A 19,363-nucleotide genomic window follows, 5' to 3' on the forward strand; every position below is an offset into this window, starting at 1 on the left:
AACATTTTACTTAATGCTAAGTGGTCAAGTGAAGCCACATGCAGGACAAACTTTGTGGGCCCTTGTCCCCACCCAGCCATTTTAGGCAGCAGAAATTTTGCACGCTCTTAAACAGGAACTGAGAACATTTCTTTATGAGATTGAGTACGGCACTATATGACCAACCTCTTACAGTCGTTTATAGCATTTCCCATATAATGCTTTAAGCCAAATGCAGAATTCCTTGTTTTACCAGCCTATATATCCATCATCGGACGGTAGGAGAAACAGAAAATGAGTCTCTCTTGAATAATACACTCAGGAGAGGTAGTGATGGCATGTCACACATCGTGGTGACAGCACTAAGCAAAAAGATTCTTAAATCAAGGTTATAGTTGCACGTCGATGACTTTAAGGAACAAATCCATATGGTAGTTGATGACAATGGTTAGAATCCCTGAAAAGCATTATTCTATTCTGGAAAAAAAAAAAGAAGCAAAACAAACTTCTGTACATTATATGTTCAAAGAGACAAATGAATAGTTCACAATAGGATGGTAAGCAAATATTGCATGAGGCTGATTCCCTGGCCCTAATGACATGAAGGTTATAAAAGCTATAAATGGCATGAAGATATAAAAGCCAAGAGTTTAATCTGAGAACCACATGATTCTGTTAGTTTTACTCACGTAAAAGCTCTTGTACATAAAAGATTGCTCATAAATCTTAAATCCACATAAAATGATATTATGAAAATGAATGGCTCCAGCTTTGTGCAAAGATAAGGGAATGCCATATTTGCTGATCTACGCCAAAGTGCACGAGCCGTCCAGAGGACACTTTTTGTTTCAGGAGTTTATTAGCTAGTAGAAAAATGACTGTGTGTTCGAGTGTTGTTCGCTGTAGATTTGTTGAAGGAGAGTTATTCACTTGAAAAAAGAGCTTACTTAACTGACATTTTGGAGCACCTGAATGAACTTAATTGACAACTGCAAAAGCCGTGTAAAAAATATTGCACACAGTCACAGAGTTTATGGAATTGAAGCAAAAATTCAACTCTGGGAAAAGGATTAAAATGATTCATTTGTGATATTTAGTTGGTGTTACATTTTTAAATCCTAGAGAAAAATGATTAAGGCTATTAGAGCAATACCTGTGTATTCTTGAAGTCAGGTTATATGATTATTTTAAAATACTTAATGTGAAAAAATTTGAAAAGCTTTCACATTTCCACAAGGAATGTCGGTGTTATATTTGTCAGTGCAAGAAAAGGAAGAACCATGAAATTTCATAAATGTATTCCTCATGGTTCATGCCAAGAAAGAACTTTCTGCCAGTTGGAGAAAAAGTGATGAATTCTTTGCTATCATTTGCTACCACTAACTTTTGTGAGTAAAGCTTTCATGGATGGTAATTATCAAGACTTTGATATCCAAATCCTAAAACTTGTTATAAAAAAAGGTATTTCATGAAAACAAGCTCAGATTTCGAGCATTAAAGAATTTTAAAGGATTTTGGAAGCCTTATGTATATTTAATAGTCAATATGTATAGCTAAAATTCCGTATTTCATTTTTCTTATTATAATTAAATGCCATAAAGAAAATGTAATGACTTTCTCCACCAAGGTCCAGACGGACATTCCCACACTACCTCTAGCGGATCCCCACAGTACAGGTGCGGAAAGGGTTGGTCCACTCTGAAACGGCTACTCAAGTGTTTCAGGAAGAGTCGTTTCCTGGATTGAAACTCAGTAAGGGCCTGGGAGGGCAAAAGAATATCTAGGCAGATTTTTCAGATCTGTAAGTGAACGTGCCACTTGGTCACCATTCTCCATTGGAATCTATAAGTAGTAAAAACCCGGTGAAATCCCGACTGTTGAGACAGTTCCTCCCTACCTTCCCTGCTCTCATTTCTTCATTTAGCTGTCAAGTTCATTGATTAATATTGCTCTTTGCCTGTGGAAGGAGATCTTCTCTCAGCATGGTGAAACTATTTCTGCTGTCCCAACATGCCTTCAAAAATAGCAATTACTGTGGAAAAAACACAATAACAAGGTGAAGGAATATTTAGGCACAAAAATATTTTTAAGTGTTCTCTTATAATTGTGTTCTAACTATGGTGTGATGCTTTACTTGAATGAAAATTATAAGCCGTATGTGAGTATTTTGCACATTTTCACTCATATGGTTTATGTAGTGCTATTAAGTGGTAACGCATTTAATATATAAGATCTGTGGTTTCCTGTTAATATTTTATAAAGATATTATGGCTTTACGGTTAACATTAATTTGAGGTATTGCTTTAAGAGTCAAAAAGTACTTTAAAATAATTATTTCCCTGATGTTTAATTTTGTTAACCGTGTTAACAAAGTTTTATGTAGGCTAGAACACAATAACTACATTTTATGTAGGAAAACTATGCAATAGCTCTAATAATAAATTTCTTGTTTAAGATTGTAATGTTTTCAGCCACAGATATTTAATTGTGTATAGAGTTGTTTGAAATTTGAATAATCCCCTGGATCAAGCCTGTTCTTTTAGTTGTCTGAGGAAATTGAGTTCCTTCTCCTATGTTATGAAATTCTGGAGTTTCTACTTTGAGTTATTTGCGCATTTAAGTAAAGTTAATGTTTTAATGTAAGGAAGATTATTCTGCCAGAAAAAATATTTCAAGTGCCTTGATTATTTTTAAAATAATAGAATTTCTGCTTTATGACACGTGTCTAATAAGAAATTATGACTTTTGTGGAACACTCACTCAATATCCCCATGCCTGAGATATTTATGTCTAGTTACTGATTCGGTTACATTGGATAGCTCCAAGTAATACCCCTTTGAGACAATTCGCTGGAACTCAGGTTTGTGAGAGACTGAAGATATTGGCAATTATCCCTTCCCAATATCTAATAATATAGTAGGTTAGATCATCACCGGTGAGGGAGTTTCCCCTATTACTTACATCTTGCATTAGTGTGGCACATTTGTTGCAACCAATCATGATACATTATAAGTAAATAAAATCCATAGTTTCCGTGAGGACTCACTCTCTGTGTTTTGCTGTTGGTTGAGTTTTGACAAACGCAGAATGCCATGTATCCGCCATTACACGATCATTTAGAACAGTTGCACTGCAAAGGATGCATTTTAATTTAAAATAAATTTATCATATTTTCTTAAAAACCCATGTATTAAAAAATGATTAAACTGTTTCATGTTTTGGAAGATAAAAGTTGAAAATTGTCTGCATTATGTTACTCAGAGTTCTTTACCTGCCATTTATTAGGAAAATGTTTTAACAACAGGAACAGCTTGGTTCCAGTGAACTATGTATTTCTTCTAACCAGAGTAACATGTCTATGATGGTTACCTTATTTTCCTCATCTTGAAAGTTAAATTTTAAGTCTAATTTTAATAATTAAGCCATGTCCCTTGGATAGCTCTTTCTTCCTTCCAAAATGCTTCTACCCACTCCTTTTTATTTTTAACCAGTTTTTTTGTACACACACTTTGTCATAGTCCTGAAAACTGCTTTGAAATGCTATAAGTAAATTTAATTTATAAATTATATTAGTGGTATAACTAAGATTCTATATGATAGCCATTGTCCACTATTTTTTTTCATAAACGTCTATGTTTCTGTGAAAAAAAAAATCCTCTTGAGTAATTTCAGTGGTTGTTTCAAGAAGAGAATTTTCTCAAATTTGAGAAAATATTCTTAGCTGCGTCTAAGTCATAAGTGGAACAAAATAATAGGCAATAAACACTGATCAGTGGTTAATAAGTGGAATCCACACATTACCCATCGTGTTAGAGCACAGACTAGGTGGTTTAAAAAACAGAAATTATTTTCTCCATTTCTGAAGGGTGTAAGTCCAAGACCCAGGTGACAGCAGGTTTGGCTTCTCTCAAGACCTTTCTCTGCTTACAGATGGCCTCCTTCTTGCTGTGTCCTCACATGGTCTTCCTCTGTGTTCATGCACGTCTATGTCCAAATTTCTTCTCCTTATAAGGACACTAGTTATATTGGGTGAGGGCCTACCCATACGAGCTTTGGAAATCTTAATTACCGCTTTAAAGACCGGTATGTCCAGTTACAGTCATATTCAAAGGTCCTGGGAGTTAGTGCTTCAGCATAGGAATTTTGAGAAGCGCAATTCAGTTTGTAACACCCATTGAAATTAGTGAGTCTTTTTAATTTGTGTGACTTGAAAACAGTAACATGTGGTTATCATGGATGAAGCATGTCACCGTGAACCAGACACTCTACATGCATTAGTTCACGACCACAGGATGAAGTCAGGACTAAGCTTTCACCGAGGAGGATTTTTTCAGTTGGCAAAGGACTTATTTTCAGTTAAGGTGTTGACTCTAATGGTTCGATGTACAAAGGGAATTACGTAATGAAAAACACTTCTTTAAACCTGAATACTCCCCCAATATGTTGCTTATTTTAGTATTTGAGCAAATGCGGATTAACATCTGTTTAAAAAACCCAGAAGAATTTAATAATAGATATGTTAAACCAATTCATGGTAGTTATAGGTGAGGAGCAGAGGTGATAGAAAACTAATTGACTTTAAAGAACTGACCTTTATGCAATTGTCTTCAGAGAGTTTTCCCCAGTGTCAGAATCCCTGAGGTCAACCACTTCTCATTCGTAGGATGTTCCATGACCCTTTATAGGAAAAGGCTCATTTTTTTTCCTTCTTTGCAAATGCATTTTGCTTTAGAGGCCTTTCTTCTTCCCTGCATCATTCTGACCCCCGAATCCAAACAGGCAGCTGAGCACCAAATTCACAGAATCCTCAGGCACTGGAACAGTGAGCATGCATTTCCCCTGCCGCACACGTCAGGGGCCCACCTACTCCCCTTTATGGGACATTTAGGGTACACTCCAACTTAAGGACTTCTTACTCTGGTACTTTTGGAGATCTCAATGTGGCATTATCCTCTTCATGAGCATATAGCAAACCTCTTTGTCTTTTCTCTGTTTCCTAAAGGTTTCGGTTTCAGTAATTTACAAGTCAAGAGTTTAGTTGGATTCCTTTTTGCTTTCATAGGAGAATCCCTAGAAGCCAAGCAGCCCTGGGCACAGATGGCTCTCAGAATCTTCTTTCCCCATTTGTCGAACAGAAATAATGATTCCTACTTCAGGAGGTTATTGCTAAGACTAAAGTAATAACCTAATCCTCAGTATCTTGTTCAGTGCTGGACATGCAAACAAATGTTAATTTATTTTCTTTCACTCCCAACAACCAAATGCAAAGTCAAACTACTTAAAGTTCCTGGGTTTTTTTGTTGTGGTGGTCGCCGAATGTTATTGCTACAGCAGGTTGGACATACTTCTACGTTTCCCACCTATTTTTGACTTTTTTGAAAAGTTGCAAGGTATTCACCTATATGTTTGGTCTGTGAAAATTTAATGAGCATTTATACTGTTTCTGTCACTGCTAGGAAACAGAAGAACCAAAACTCACTATCAGGAAGCCACAATGAGTTTATAGTCTACTTAACAGAGAGAAGATCTAGTCACTTGAAACCATTAATAAGTAGATATTATTTCTTATAATCATTATCCTAATAAAAATAAGTGCTAATATGTGCTTCTATGGACAGGAAATGTAAAAAAAAAAAAAAGTTAAAAATAAATTAAAATTAAAAATTTGAAGATTTCCCAAATGAGGGCATTGGCTACCATCTTCTAAAGATCATCTAGGTGGACCTTTGCCCAAATGATGGCCTGGGTCTGGAGCTGTGGCATGGAGAATGGGGGTGGAGGAACTTTCTAGAAAAAGTGGTGAACATGGGGTATGGGCGGCAGTGAGATGGGGGAATGACTGAGAAATCCAATTGCGTAGAATATGTTTTAGAAGATGATGTACAAAAATTACCAGAGAGACCAAGTGACCAAGAGTGAAAAGAGCATTGTACACCACATGAAAGCAGATGTATAAATTATGGATATTAAGTGAGGAGGAGAACTGACTGAGCAACAGAGGTTTAGTCCAGGAGTAGATGCTCAATGACCTGGAGCAGGGAGAGAACCTATAGGCGGCAGGTGCAACAGTTGAGGTGTGAATTGATGAGGGTCCATGCCAGAGTGGTAAAAAGGAACCAAAAAGTGCAGAAGGTCTGATCTAGGTTGTATGTTTTTAAGTTCACAATACGTTTTTTGCTATAAAAAGTTGTTTTTATACAGAAAGATGTTTAAAAGTCTTTCGTTTTGCTTTCTCAGCAGGGTTCCCCCAAATCAATTTTACTTTTCATTTTGTCTTTAATAAAAGATTAGCAGTAGGTGGCATTGTTCTGTAGAAGAGATTACCTGTTTTTCACTTTTTAAATCTCATGGCAGGTAAGAGGGGGTAAATAGGTATCTTTTGGGATACTTCTGCTCCAAAGACAAATATTTTGATTTAACATTATTTAGTGTGAGATATAACTTGTATTTTCATTTTTAGATGTTTGAAAAATGAAGGATGATATATGTGGGACTATGTGGGAAATAATATATTCAGTAAAGTATTTTATTACTGTTATCAAGGATTTTATGGTAACTAAGGGAAATAAGTATGCGTGTTATCTGGCTGTGATCTTGTGCACATCTCAGTGAATTTATATTAATGAGGACAAAGGAACTCGTCAATCCATATGTGGAGTGGGAGTTTGAAAAAATTTACTTAGATACTTGACAAATGCGAAAAGTAGTATAGATTATATTTCGTAATGTGTATCTATTAATTGCTTTCCAAGATGTAGCCTATGTAATTGTGGTTAGGATGCAACATCATATGTTTACAGAATTAAAAAATTGCTTTTTCTTTGATCCCTTTTTGCGATTCCCAGAGACATTTTCCTCATAAGGGATGATTAAGGATTTCAAAGGAAATCATCTTCCTTAGAGAATATTTTAGTATTTTATAACTTTATTTTGGCTTGAATATGTTTGGTCCTACATTTATAAGCATGTGGTTTAACTTTCGTATTGTTATCCAATGAGACATAAGCTGATGGATGTTGCTTTTAAGAAAGCATTGATTTTTTTTTCAATTTTAAGTCATTGCATGTAAGACAAAGGTAAAGATACTAAAATCTTTTTCATTTTCTATTCTTAAGACATAGATATTTTTAGTGAAACTTTATTTTGAGATACATCTTTATTTTTGTTTGTCTGAAAATTTATAAATTCTTACTGCCTCATGGAACTATTATAAGCACCATGAGGACTAGAAATTCCAGATGATTCCCCTTTCATTACTACTACAGTCTTGTAATTCTAGAGCATGGTGGGCATTCAACATTAATAAAAGTTATTGTTTTCTTCCTGTAAGAATTTATTCAAAAATTATAAAATAAGCCTGTGTGCCAGGAAAAGTACAAAGGACTCAAGATAGCTCAGGAAATTGTCCCTGACGTACCTTTCACCGTGAATGTCAGGAATGGCTATAAAACTGGGGGAGTAGAGTTCAGGTTGGTACGTGAAGACAGAGAACAAGGGGTGGTTCCACCTCCGTTGACTTTGGAGCTGGGATCCGAAGGATGAGTGGGAGTGTGTTAGGGAGTGGCAGGTCATATCAGGGAGAGGCATGGGGGGAAAAGGCAGGTGTAGCCAAGACCTGCAAGATCCAGGAGAATGTGAAGGGAGGGGGAAGGCTTTGGAACAAGGATATTCTGGGGAACCACTCAAAACCATAATCTGGTATTCTCTAGTGTGAGAATACCTTTAATAATGTAACACTAACACTTTGGTGTTTTATGCCGACCGCGTTTTATCCTTGAACCTCAGTGGGATCTGGACTTGGATGTTTCTGCCTTTGTCTTATCATGAGACTTGTATGTTTGTTCTCTCTCGCAGTGAAGTTCAGCAACTGCAATGGAAAAAGGAAAGTCCAGTATGAAAGCAGTGAGCCAGCAGATTTTAAGGTGGATGAAGACGGCATGGTGTATGCTGTGAGAAGCTTTCCCCTCTCCTCTGAGCATGCCAAGTTCCTGATATACGCCCAAGATAAAGAGACTCAGGAAAAGTGGCAAGTAGCAGTAAAATTGAGCCTCAAGCCCACCTTACCTGAGGATTCTGTGAAGGTAGAGTATCCACATATGGCTCTGGAGTTACATTTAAAACTCACATGTATACAGTTGGAACTACATAGATGCTTTGCTCTACGTCACATTGGCCAGTATTTGAATTTGTATCAACTTCAGCCACTTCAATAGTATTTTGTTGTTGTTTTTTTTTAATCTTACAAGATAGACTAAATATATATTTAAGCTATCCGAAATTGTGTTTGAAACGGTTGTTGATACTTTGAGATTTATAACTTAATTCAAATTAGAAGTAGTTGTTTGTTTTAAATTTCTTAGAATTTCTTAGAAGCTTTACAAGCTGTTAACTATAACCCCAAAATAATTCTTTGCAAGATGTCACTAGTCAAGTCTATTAAATGGGAAGTACAGATATACGGTAGCAATAGGAAAGCATTTCTAGCTAGGAGTATTGGGTTTTTGTCTTGTCCCTTAATCATCAAATTGGGGAGTATGAATTATTTATACTACTGACATAACTTTAAGGAATGATATACTCCCTCTGGTGGAAGCTGCTATGAATGAGGATGAAAGAAATAGATATACCTCCAACAAAGTACAGTTTGATTAAATTCAGCAAACATTTACTGAGCACTTATTTTGTATAAATCACTATATTAGAAATTTTTCATAAGATACAATAGCTTCTTCAGTAAAGTTATGAAAACATTAGTAGTTTCTGAATATTCTAGTTCATGTTAATTCGAAACAAATATGAGGAGGCACCACAATCACCTATTACGAAGTCCATAATTTCATGAAGTATAGCTATTACATTTTGTCATTTTATTGCACTGTGAGAGATAAGCATACACACATTCACTTCTGCTCTTTAATTGTAACATTCACACCCATAATCAAATGTGAATAAGTGTATTCGTGGAAAAGATACCATTTTTCTCTTGTCCCAATGTTAGATTTTTATTATGTGAAATGTAATTTATGAATCTATTAACTGTTAAGGGAAATCCTGTCATTTGGGGAATACAGAATGAGAAACCAGTAACTAATTGAGTGAAAAGATGCTTTCGTTGTTGATGATTCGCTGTGTTCCAGCAAACTAGCTTGGATATTTGCACTGAAGCAGCAAGGGCTAATGGCTAAAATGTCTACAGATATAAGGAGAAACAGAAGAAAATGTTGACATCCAGCAGAGATTAATACCCGATGTGCAAAGTGGGTCATCTGCGGCATCCATCATGGCTGACATAGGTTTAGAATAATTACAGCATTAATTCTGTGGGATTTAATAGGGTCATAAATATTTGAGACATGCCTTAGCAGTATGTATTAAACTTCTCTTGGAATTCAAATTATATTTTAGCACATCAAGATCTAAATTTAATGTACAGTAGCACATTACCTGAACTGTGGTTGAAACTAATGAGAGATATATAAAAGGGTACCATTAAATTTTGCTCAATATTAACTCCTATCTAAGATGGTTTATAGAAACTGCAAATAGTTTACACAGCTGTGCCACATAATAAATTGTTTGGAATTCAATTCTTCAATGATCAGTGTAACCCCCAATTTTACGGTGTTTTCCGTTATTTTAATAGAGGGATGAGGAGAGGGCCTCCAGGCGTATTTTCTTGTTCGTAACAGTGAGCTCTACACTGTCAGGTATCCATTGATACTGCTGTCTTTCAGAAAATGTTCTTCCTAGCACTCAGCAATGTCTTGTATTTTAATGCAAAGGAATCACAAGAAATTGAAGAAATAGTATTCCCAAGACAAGCGACGAAGCACAATGGCCACCTACAAAGGCAGAAGAGAGACTGGGTTATCCCTCCAATCAACTTGCCAGAAAACTCCAGGGGACCTTTTCCTCAAGAGCTTGTCAGGGTAGGCTGGCACAATTTTAATTGTCTCCATGGCATGTGTCAAGTGTATGTTAGAAACGCTTTTTTCTCTGTTATCACAAGATAGACTTTACAACATGTATTCAAAATACATTTTTTTGTATAGATGGAATGTCTGTAATGTTGTACAGGGCCTCTTTTTTTTTCATTATTATCTCAGATTATGTATAAGTAGAGCTCTCTGTGGGTCCCCCACACCTCGGACAATGAAGTATGTTGAGCGTGTGAATACGTAAGCCCTAACTCCAGCATGCGTCCACACCCAGACCATATCCTTTCTCGCCAGATGCGCACACACACCCCTTCACTCCCCTGTCTGACAGCTGTGCTCTCCATGCTGATCTTTGCCCTCTACAGATAGCTTTTGAGCCAAAGAAGAAACAAAGGGGCAATCACTGCTAAAAATGCCAGCATCAAGTGCATTTGAGAGTTTTTTAAAGAAAAAAGGAAATAACCTCTGATACCATTAACAGAATCCCCAGGGCTGTGCAAAACCATAGGCTTTTATAAATCTGAGAAGTAATTTTTTTCCAGTTACTCCAAATGTATACCCACCAGATGTAGAGGAAAAAAAAATCACAGATATTTCTACATGTTTAGTAAAATTAGCAACCCATATTGCAAAAGGAAAAAAAGACAAAGTAATTGTGTATTTATTTATTTGATCATAGATGTCTGTGTGTATGATTAATTTAGCATTCCAATACATACTTACTGAAAGCTGTATTTTTTAATGTCATTTTTTTGTCCTGCATATTTTATTTTAAGGCACATTATAATTCAATTTAACAATGAACAACATAACCCCCCAAATAAAGGCTTTTTTTTCCCTACTTTAATGGACAATGAGTAAAAAGAGAATTCTGCCTTAACAAGAAAAATAATAAATTAGATTCTGTTACTGGGTTAAGCATAGCTACCTAATACATAAAGATCTGTTATTATCACCTGCAAAGGTATTGTCAATTGGCCTTTTCTCCGATGGCTATTCTTCTTCCTTCCTTCCTATAGCCTTTTCCTGTGACTGCTCACCTCTAAACTTATTTTTCTGGGGAATTGTTATATTTGGAGGAAAGGCAGTGAGCCTACAGTGGGCATAATTTTTGAGAGCATAAAAATGTATTGTAAAATGATTTCTTGTATGTTTTGTTATTAATAAAGAATTTGGAGTAATAAGTGCCACCTTAAAATGACACGGAAGGCTTTGGTGGCAGTGAATAATGTCAGTGTAATGGGAGTGCAGCAATCTGACTTCCAAGCTCAACCATAGTATTAGAGTTCCCATGTGAGGCCGTTTCACACCATGGCCTAGACAGTCATTTCTTCTCCTAAGTGATACGAAAAGGTAAACAAGTTTTATTTCAATTAAATTGGACACCTGTTCCTGTGTTAAATATTCTAACCTACAATCTCCCTGGATAGAATTTGATGCAGTTTAAAAACTGACACTGCTTAATTTTGACTTTTTTGCACTGCTCCTAGAGAGTGTCCTTTTAGATGTTAATGTTGGCCCCAGTCTTTCCGGGGATAGGTGACATCTCTTTTGGAAGCCTGTCACCGAGAAACAAGGATGAGAAACAGGACTGGTTTTCTGGGAAGAGATGCTGTAAGTTTGTAACTGAAAAAGGGCCTGAGGTGTGGCGTGTCCTGTCTCTGATAATGAGCTCATTTAGTCTCTCATTTAATATGATTGTCTTCTTGATCCTCAGATCAGGTCGGATAGAGATAAAAACCTTTCACTGCGGTATAGCGTAACTGGGCCAGGAGCGGATCAGCCTCCCACCGGCATCTTCATTATCAACCCCATCTCAGGTCAGCTGTCAGTGACCAAGCCTCTGGATCGTGAGCTGATAGCCCGGTTTCATGTAAGATTTCAGCCAGCTGATAATCTGATGTATTAATACTCTTCTAACTGTGTCGAGTTTAACATTTGCCTCTTATATTGGTCTTAGAGCTTTGGTACTGACAGGTTTAATACCAGAAACGCGCTTTGTAGCCTTTTCAATTTGCTGTAACGATTTCACTGTTTTTATAGAGTTGATGAATGCTTAGGGTAAAAAACAAACAGTGCCAAAGAAGAAAGTGAAATTGCCTAAAATCTCCGTACCCTTTACATGTTGGTGTGGCTAAGGACTTACAGGAACAAATTTACATGAAGAAGGTTAAAAGTGTTGCCTGTAAATTATAGAGATCGCAACACTTTTAATGACTGCATAGTACCCCATTAAATGTATAGGCTATGATTTTAATAACCGTTTCTTAAGATTTCAATAGATATCTGTGTTTGTCATCTTTATTCTTCGTGGTCTGATTGTTACTAGAAAAGGGGTAGTACACTTTAATTTTGGTATTTGTTGGCAATTTTCCTACCAGAAAGGTGTGCCATTTTGATGCTCCCAACTAGAAATTGAGATTTCTCTTTCTCTCATAATCCAGCCAACACCTGGTTTCATCAATCTGCCAATCTGAGCAATCTTTTCTTAGATATAGTATCTTATATTTCTTCTGTTCATTTTTATGCTCTTTATTTTTCTGTTTTATTTATTTTCTTATTGAGTTATCACAACTTTTTGATTATATGTTCATATTTTTAAACATACGTATACATTTGAAACTGATTTTTCCAACTTAAAAATGTTAATTGTGTTTTAAAACTCAAGAATTGCCTAATATTAATCAAATTCCAGGAGGCTTTTTTTTTTTTAAGCCATGCTTACACATTTCCTGGAACAAGATTTCAACAATTTTTTCATGAGTTTAATATAGAAACCTAAGTTGGTCTTTATTACTTCTCTCATTTCTGCATGAATAACTAAAACTTGCAATGAAATTATCATTCTTTTTAGACAGAATATATGCGTATTATAAAAACTTTCAAATAATGCAGTACAAATAAGAAAGTAAAAATGATTTGTAATCTCAGAACATAAAACCAACCTGTTTCTTTTTTTTCTTTTTTAACACTTTGGTGATATGCTGTAAGATGTTTTTCTTTGCATAGATTCATAAATGTATTTCTTTGAAAGTGGCATCATTCTCTGAAACCAGCTTTTGTCACTTTTGCAATCACAAGATTTAACATCTTTCCATGTCAGTAAATATTTATTTATAGCATCATTTTCGATTGCTTCAAATTATTTTGTTGAATGAATGTAATGTAATTTTAACTAATTACTTATGCGTAGATATTTGGGTAATACAGGTTTTTTATTTTACTTTGCAACTAGAAATAATGTGGCAATGAACATTTTTTCTGTACATTTGCCCATTTTATCCTTGGAATAAATTCCTGAAATTGGAATTATTTTAATAAATATAGTGAAATTATTCTCTAGAATGTTTGTATTATGTTGCACTGCCTGCCTACCGTATGGGAGATGTGCTTTCTCCACTCTATTACCTATTCCAGGCATTATTTACTTATCGAACTAGCGTTTGCAAAGAAATGATCTTAATGCTTTAAGTTGCCTAAGTTGAATGTCTAATCAAAGTGAATTACCTGTTCCTGGTCTCTGTTGAATTTTGGTTTAGAGGTGGGGGTGGGGTAGAGGGAGATGGAGACAATCCCAAGCAGGCTCCATGTCCAGTGTGGAGCCCGACTCAGGGCTCAGTCTCACGACCCTGAAATCATGACCTGCACTGAAATCAAGAGTGGGACGCTTAGCCGACTGAGCCACCCAGGCGCCCCTCTCTGTTGAATTTTCTTTGGGTTTGTTTACCTTTCATTCTTACTGTTAACAACCTCATCTATTAGGGATGTTAACGTTGAATTTGTCACATATTTTCCTCTTTTGTTGTTTGCTTTTAAACTTCGTTAATAATTTTTACCCTACTCTAGTTTTTGCATTGTAAAATTAATTGTGTTTTTCAATTTTATCATACAGTCTGGTTTTAGAGATGGTTAGAAAACCCTACTCTACCCCAAGATTCTAATCTCCCCAGTTTTATCTGTTGTATGTATGTATGTATGTATGTATGTATGTATTTATTTATTTATTTATTTATTTATTTATTTATTTATTTCTGCATCTATATTTTTAACCTCTGTGGACTTTATTTTACTAAAAGGAGAGAGGTATATGGATCCACTTTGTTTTTCCTTTATAGATAGCCAGTTGTCCCGTGTATTGAATTAGTATTCCCAGTGGTTTATCACTGATATTTAGTCATTCAAAGCTTTTTATTCTACGTATGCATGTGTTTGTTTTTAGATTTCTTATTTTGCACAATAACGTATTTGTTGAATTTTTGCACTTGTAGAAACTTTTTAAATTATTGAAGTTTTGAAAATTGTTAAAATATTGATATGTGGTAGAGCAAGACTCCTGTAGATCTAAACAGACGAATAAATATAGGAGAAATTTTCAAACGTTTTCAAGGGGTGCCTGGCTGGCTCAGTGGGTAGCACATGTGACTCTTGATCTCGTGGTCTTGAGTTCAAGCCCCATATTGGATATAGAGCTTAAAAAAATAAAATGAAAGTTATTCCATAAAAAGGGAGGGTGATGACTGGCTGGCTCAGTCTGTAGAGTATCCAACTTCTGATTTTGGGGTCATGAGTTCGAGCCCCACTTTGGTTGTAAAAATTAAAAAAAAAAATTTAAAACTGTTTTCTCTCTTGTGTACTACTCAACTCTCCGTTCTTCCAAGGACTTGATTGTTTCTTCAACCAGGTTTTCTTTAATCCTTCAGGAACATGTAATGCTAGTGCTTTTTATGTTGTTCTAAAGCATAAAGAAAGAAGTAAAACTTCCAAACCTTTCATAAAGACAAAATCTCCATAATAGGGAAACTTGATAAAGATAGCACCCGATAGGCCAGTCTCTAATTAGACTAGTCTCGAATTTATGAATATAAATAATATCAATACAAAAATTCTAAATAATGCTTCCTGTATGAAGGCTCATTATCTGAACTCCTGTGGTTAAAACCAGGAAATAAATAGTTTCAGGTCAATCTGGGGTAAATTCTTGCTCTTCAGATTCTTACTGCCAGTGCAGAAAAGAGCGGTACTCATAAAAAAGAAAAATAGAATCAATTATCGAATTGCAAGGATGTTTCAGTGTGAAGATTTATTAATATGTAATATATTAAATAAGGGAAGGAAAAAAGGATTATGTTAGAGCTGTTGAAAGGCAGTAATAAAATTTACATTGTTTCATGTGTTAAGTAACCTCTAAATTAAAAAAATGGGGGAGGATATGTAGCTGCTTCTTTAACTTGATGAAGCGATATCCAACAGAAACCAACAGCCAGCATCATACTTAGCAGGGAAACCACAGAAGCATTCCCATTAAAAAGAAGCGATTCAACGGAACACTACACAGCTACTGAAAAGAATGTAATGGATCTCAATGCATGGCATTAAAAGATTTTGAGGATATTCTGCCAAGACTAGCTGAGTGACTATATTTATTTAAAAAAGAAAAAAAAGATAAAATTTTTAGAATATCTGTAAAACTGAGAAATCAAGCTGGGGAGAGGAACAGCTGTTTTACATACTCACACACTTTTATTGTTTATGAGTGACTTTTACAGTTAAAAAAAAAACGCACCTAGTGTCAAAATTCTCTACGCACACTTAATTGTAAGTTCTCTTCTGTTCTTTTAATCTCTACGACTACTCTGTGCTCAGTACATGTTTAATTACCCTGACTGCTATGTATGGATTTAGCAAAAGGATTTGGAAACTGGGCAGAACTGGCTTTGGATATGGGCTCTGTCAAAGTTACTTAGCTTTTCTGAAGCTCAGTTTCTTCATTCAAGAGCTTATCATTTCTGCCTCACTCTTGTATATGGATCAAATGAGTTAAAATCCATAAAACTGAGTACAATGCCTAGCAAATAGTAAGTGTTGGCTTTTTGCTACTCTATCTGTCCTAATCACATCAAATTTGGCTAACTTAAATTTTTTTTTAAGGTTTTATTTATTTATTTTGGTGGGGGACAGAGGGAGAGAGAGAATCTGAAGTAGACTCCATGACCAGTGGGGAGCCTGACACAGGGCTCAGTCCCAGGACCCTGAGATCAGGACCTGAGCCGAAATCAAGAGTCAGACGCTTAACAGAATGAGCCACCCAGGTGCCCCTGGCTAACTTAAATTTTGATGGGGAGAGTAGCTTTTTCTTCAGTTTCTCTGTTTCTCCATTGCTATTTTGGTAACATGGTGATTGTATATTTTATCTTCTCACTTGAGACATCAATCTGTTAAATAGTTTTGTTTTCTAATTATTTTTGCAGTTGAGGGCACATGCGGTGGATATTAATGGAAATCAAGTGGAGAACCCTATTGACATTGTCATCAATGTTATTGATATGAACGATAACAGACCAGAGTTCTTACACCAGGTTTGGAATGGGACAGTCCCTGAGGGGTCAAAGCCCGGTAAGTTTCAATGTAATAATCAGAGATTCAGGAAATGCCATGTATTCAGCACTGGTTATAAGCAAGAGAAGGAGAAATCATGTGAGCCTTTTGGTGTTACTCTCTTTCATGAGAAATGATTTTAGGGAAAAAAAGAACGTAACAGGAAATAACCAACTGAAGAGAGAAAACAGAAAAATACCACTTCCCGCTTTTGAAAAAGTATACACTAGGGTCTCTGATTCTGTAACGGGATCCTCTCGTTGTGCTGCGGTTGGTAAAGTCAGGTTGGCAAAAAGTGAGCACTGGAAGACGAGGGGCTTTCTGTTCATAAAGTACGCATTCCATCATATTAGTCGGAGCAGCAAGTAAAACTCAACTGGAGAGTCTGAAAGGTACTAGGTATTCAATACCTAGGTAGAGCCAAACGCAGAGACGGGGCTTGGAGACAGCTGTGGTTACACTGGATATTTACTTCAGGATGACCCTAATGTCTTTTGCAAACCACATTTTTTTTTAAAGATTTTATTTATTTATGTGACAGAGAGACAGCCAGCGAGAGAGGGAACGCAGCAGGGGAGTGGGAGAGGAAGAAGCAGGCTCCCAGCGGAGGAGCCTGATGTGGGGCTCGATCCCGGAACGCCAGGATCCCGCCCTGAGCCGAAGGCAGCCGCCTAACGACTGCGCTACCCAGGCGCCCAGGCAGCCACATTTTTAAACTAGTGCCATGGAAAGGGTCCTAGCCTGGAAACAGGAGCTGCCAAAGCCTCTCACCATTGCGCAGTGATGTTTGACTACAATTTTAGACTCCTGTCCTGAAAACACTGTAGATGTCAGAAGAGCAAGGCTAGGAAGGCCAATTTAGTTTGAAAAACTAGTGGACAAGAAAACCAGCAGGTAGAGAGATGGGAAAAGAAGAGAGCGTTTCACCAGCCTTCCTGGGATGATTTGGTGTTGAAAGATTTAATTAGCTATGTTGTTATTATTATTGTTATTTTGTATTTAAAAGAGCCTCAACATTTAAAATAGTGCTACATATTACTTTTGTCACCTCTACCAGTTTATACCAATAGCTCCCTTATGCATACGCCAATTTATAGATCTAGCCACATATGCCTTAAGTTGGCACTTTTTCTTGGTCCAAATGTACCTGTCTATATCCTCAGAGAGGAAGTAGAGGTGGGGGTGAGGGGAACCGGAGGGGGAGGACAGGGCTGTGCGGGAAGTTCAGCCATCTGTGGCTGCTTCTGAGTCACATTCCAGAGTAGCTTTCTTTGGTATTTCAAAATACTATAAAATCGAAGAATATGAAACATATCCTTACTAGAACACAAGCCCTATACACATATTCTAAAGATAAATGAAGATAAAGATTTTTTACTTGGGGAAATAATTTTTTTTTGTTTCTTTAATCATTGTTTCATTTGTTCCTCTGTTGTTTCTAATTTTATTTAAAGTACTGCTTCACGAAAATTATCAAAAATAAACCATTAAAGACATATTTATTATGCATTTGATCATGAATTTCCATTAAAGCCTCCCAGAAATAAAAGACTCAATGTTCGTAAGAACTAAAGACGTTTCATGCATGTATTTCCTGTAATCGTTCTGTAAGGATCTTGAATTAAACTGCGTTGTAATCTGTATTTTGGTTCAACATTCCGGAATATACGTTTTTGTTTTAGCCGTTCATTTGTTCGTATGGCAAACGTTCTATAGAGTCTGCACCGTGTGCTTGGCCCTGTGGGTACAGCAGTGACACACTAGTTCCTAACCGTAACCCGAACCTGTCCTACTGGAGTTTACATTCTAGTAGGGAGAAGAATAAAAGCCAAGGAAGCAAGCACATGCACAATGAAGTAAAAACAAAAGAAGGGTGTAGAGTGAACACATAACCCAAAGTGTCTCACTCAAAGGGGCAAGCTCAGGAAAGAGATTTGAACAACATGATCAAGCCTTCATGAATTCTGGGGCAAAATTGTAGCATGGAGATGTTCTAAAGTAGAACTGAGCTTAGAACACTCATGAAAAAGGTTAAGTTAGAGATGCAACATTTTATATCCTGGTTCTTACAAATATCTCACACAACAAACCTGCCTAAATAGTAACTACTTTTCTCTCTACTTCTAAATTACACAGTCTGTGTAGCTAGTTTGAACTTATTTTATTCTGATGCTTTGTAGACTTCCTTTCCAAAATACCTAATAAATTGAAGTCCCTGAGTTTGTTACAGTGCTCTTGTAATCTCCTAGGAAATAACGAACCACAATGCCAAACCCCTATTCAATGTACCAAAACAGTAATGCATGGAATGAGTCCTTATGACCTGAGTAAATGGAGTGTGTATCATTATGCACACAGCTTACTTCCAGAAAGTGACTTAGGCATTGAGAAGAATCATGCTCAGCATGTCATTTTCGATGTTATTGTGTAACAGAGGAAAGTATCCGTGACCACAAAATATGTTGCCAACGGTATCTACGTTATTATTCGCAGTTTACATAAATAAAGGTCTGATGCGATCCTTTCTTTGAGTTGTATAGTGAGCTTATCTTCTAAGTTATGGAAAAAACGAGTCTTTACAAATGTATACATTTTTAATAATTTTCCTTTCAAGTATCTAAGCCATGTTTTATACTTTTTAAAGGGGGTACTGTTCTTATCAGGAGCATTTTCAATTACATCTAAATGACTAAATGTTTGTTTTTAAAAAGTGAAATTAAGATTGATCCGTAAGGCAAATAGACCTTCTAGGTGTATCTATTTAGAAGACCCTGACGTGCAGGGTGACCATTCATTTTCATGTGCGCTGTGTCTAGGAACGTACGTGATGACGGTCACTGCGATTGATGCTGATGATCCGAATGCCCTAAATGGGATGTTGAGGTACAGAATCCTGTCCCAGGCTCCAAGCACCCCTTCGCCCAACATGTTTACAATCAACAACGAGACTGGTGATATTATCACAGTGGCAGCGGGACTTGATAGAGAAGTAAGCCAACCAAAAACTACTTGAATTTGTCTTTAATCTTAAAGGTACACGGTATCACATGCAGTTTATCTCCAGGTAATAA

At 36.3% G+C, this 19,363-nt stretch overlaps 1 protein-coding gene across 1 annotated transcript in view; it reads left to right on the forward strand.

Moving 5' to 3' along the window:
* Window positions 1–19,363, forward strand: part of CDH2 (cadherin 2) — a 208,935-nt gene that overhangs the window by 140,169 nt on the left and 49,403 nt on the right. Inside the window, exons 3-7 of the mRNA XM_045781875.2 lie at window positions 7,834–8,060; window positions 9,762–9,908; window positions 11,635–11,790; window positions 16,166–16,310; window positions 19,109–19,281. Coding sequence (XP_045637831.1) covers window positions 7,834–8,060; window positions 9,762–9,908; window positions 11,635–11,790; window positions 16,166–16,310; window positions 19,109–19,281 — 848 coding nt within the window. The remainder of the gene's footprint in view (window positions 1–7,833; window positions 8,061–9,761; window positions 9,909–11,634; window positions 11,791–16,165; window positions 16,311–19,108; window positions 19,282–19,363) is intronic.

The sequence above is a fragment of the Ursus americanus genome, chromosome 19 (assembly GCF_024610735.1).
Source record: "Ursus americanus isolate L20-20 chromosome 19, mUrsAme1.1.p, whole genome shotgun sequence".
Classification (NCBI taxonomy): Eukaryota; Metazoa; Chordata; class Mammalia; order Carnivora; family Ursidae; genus Ursus; species Ursus americanus.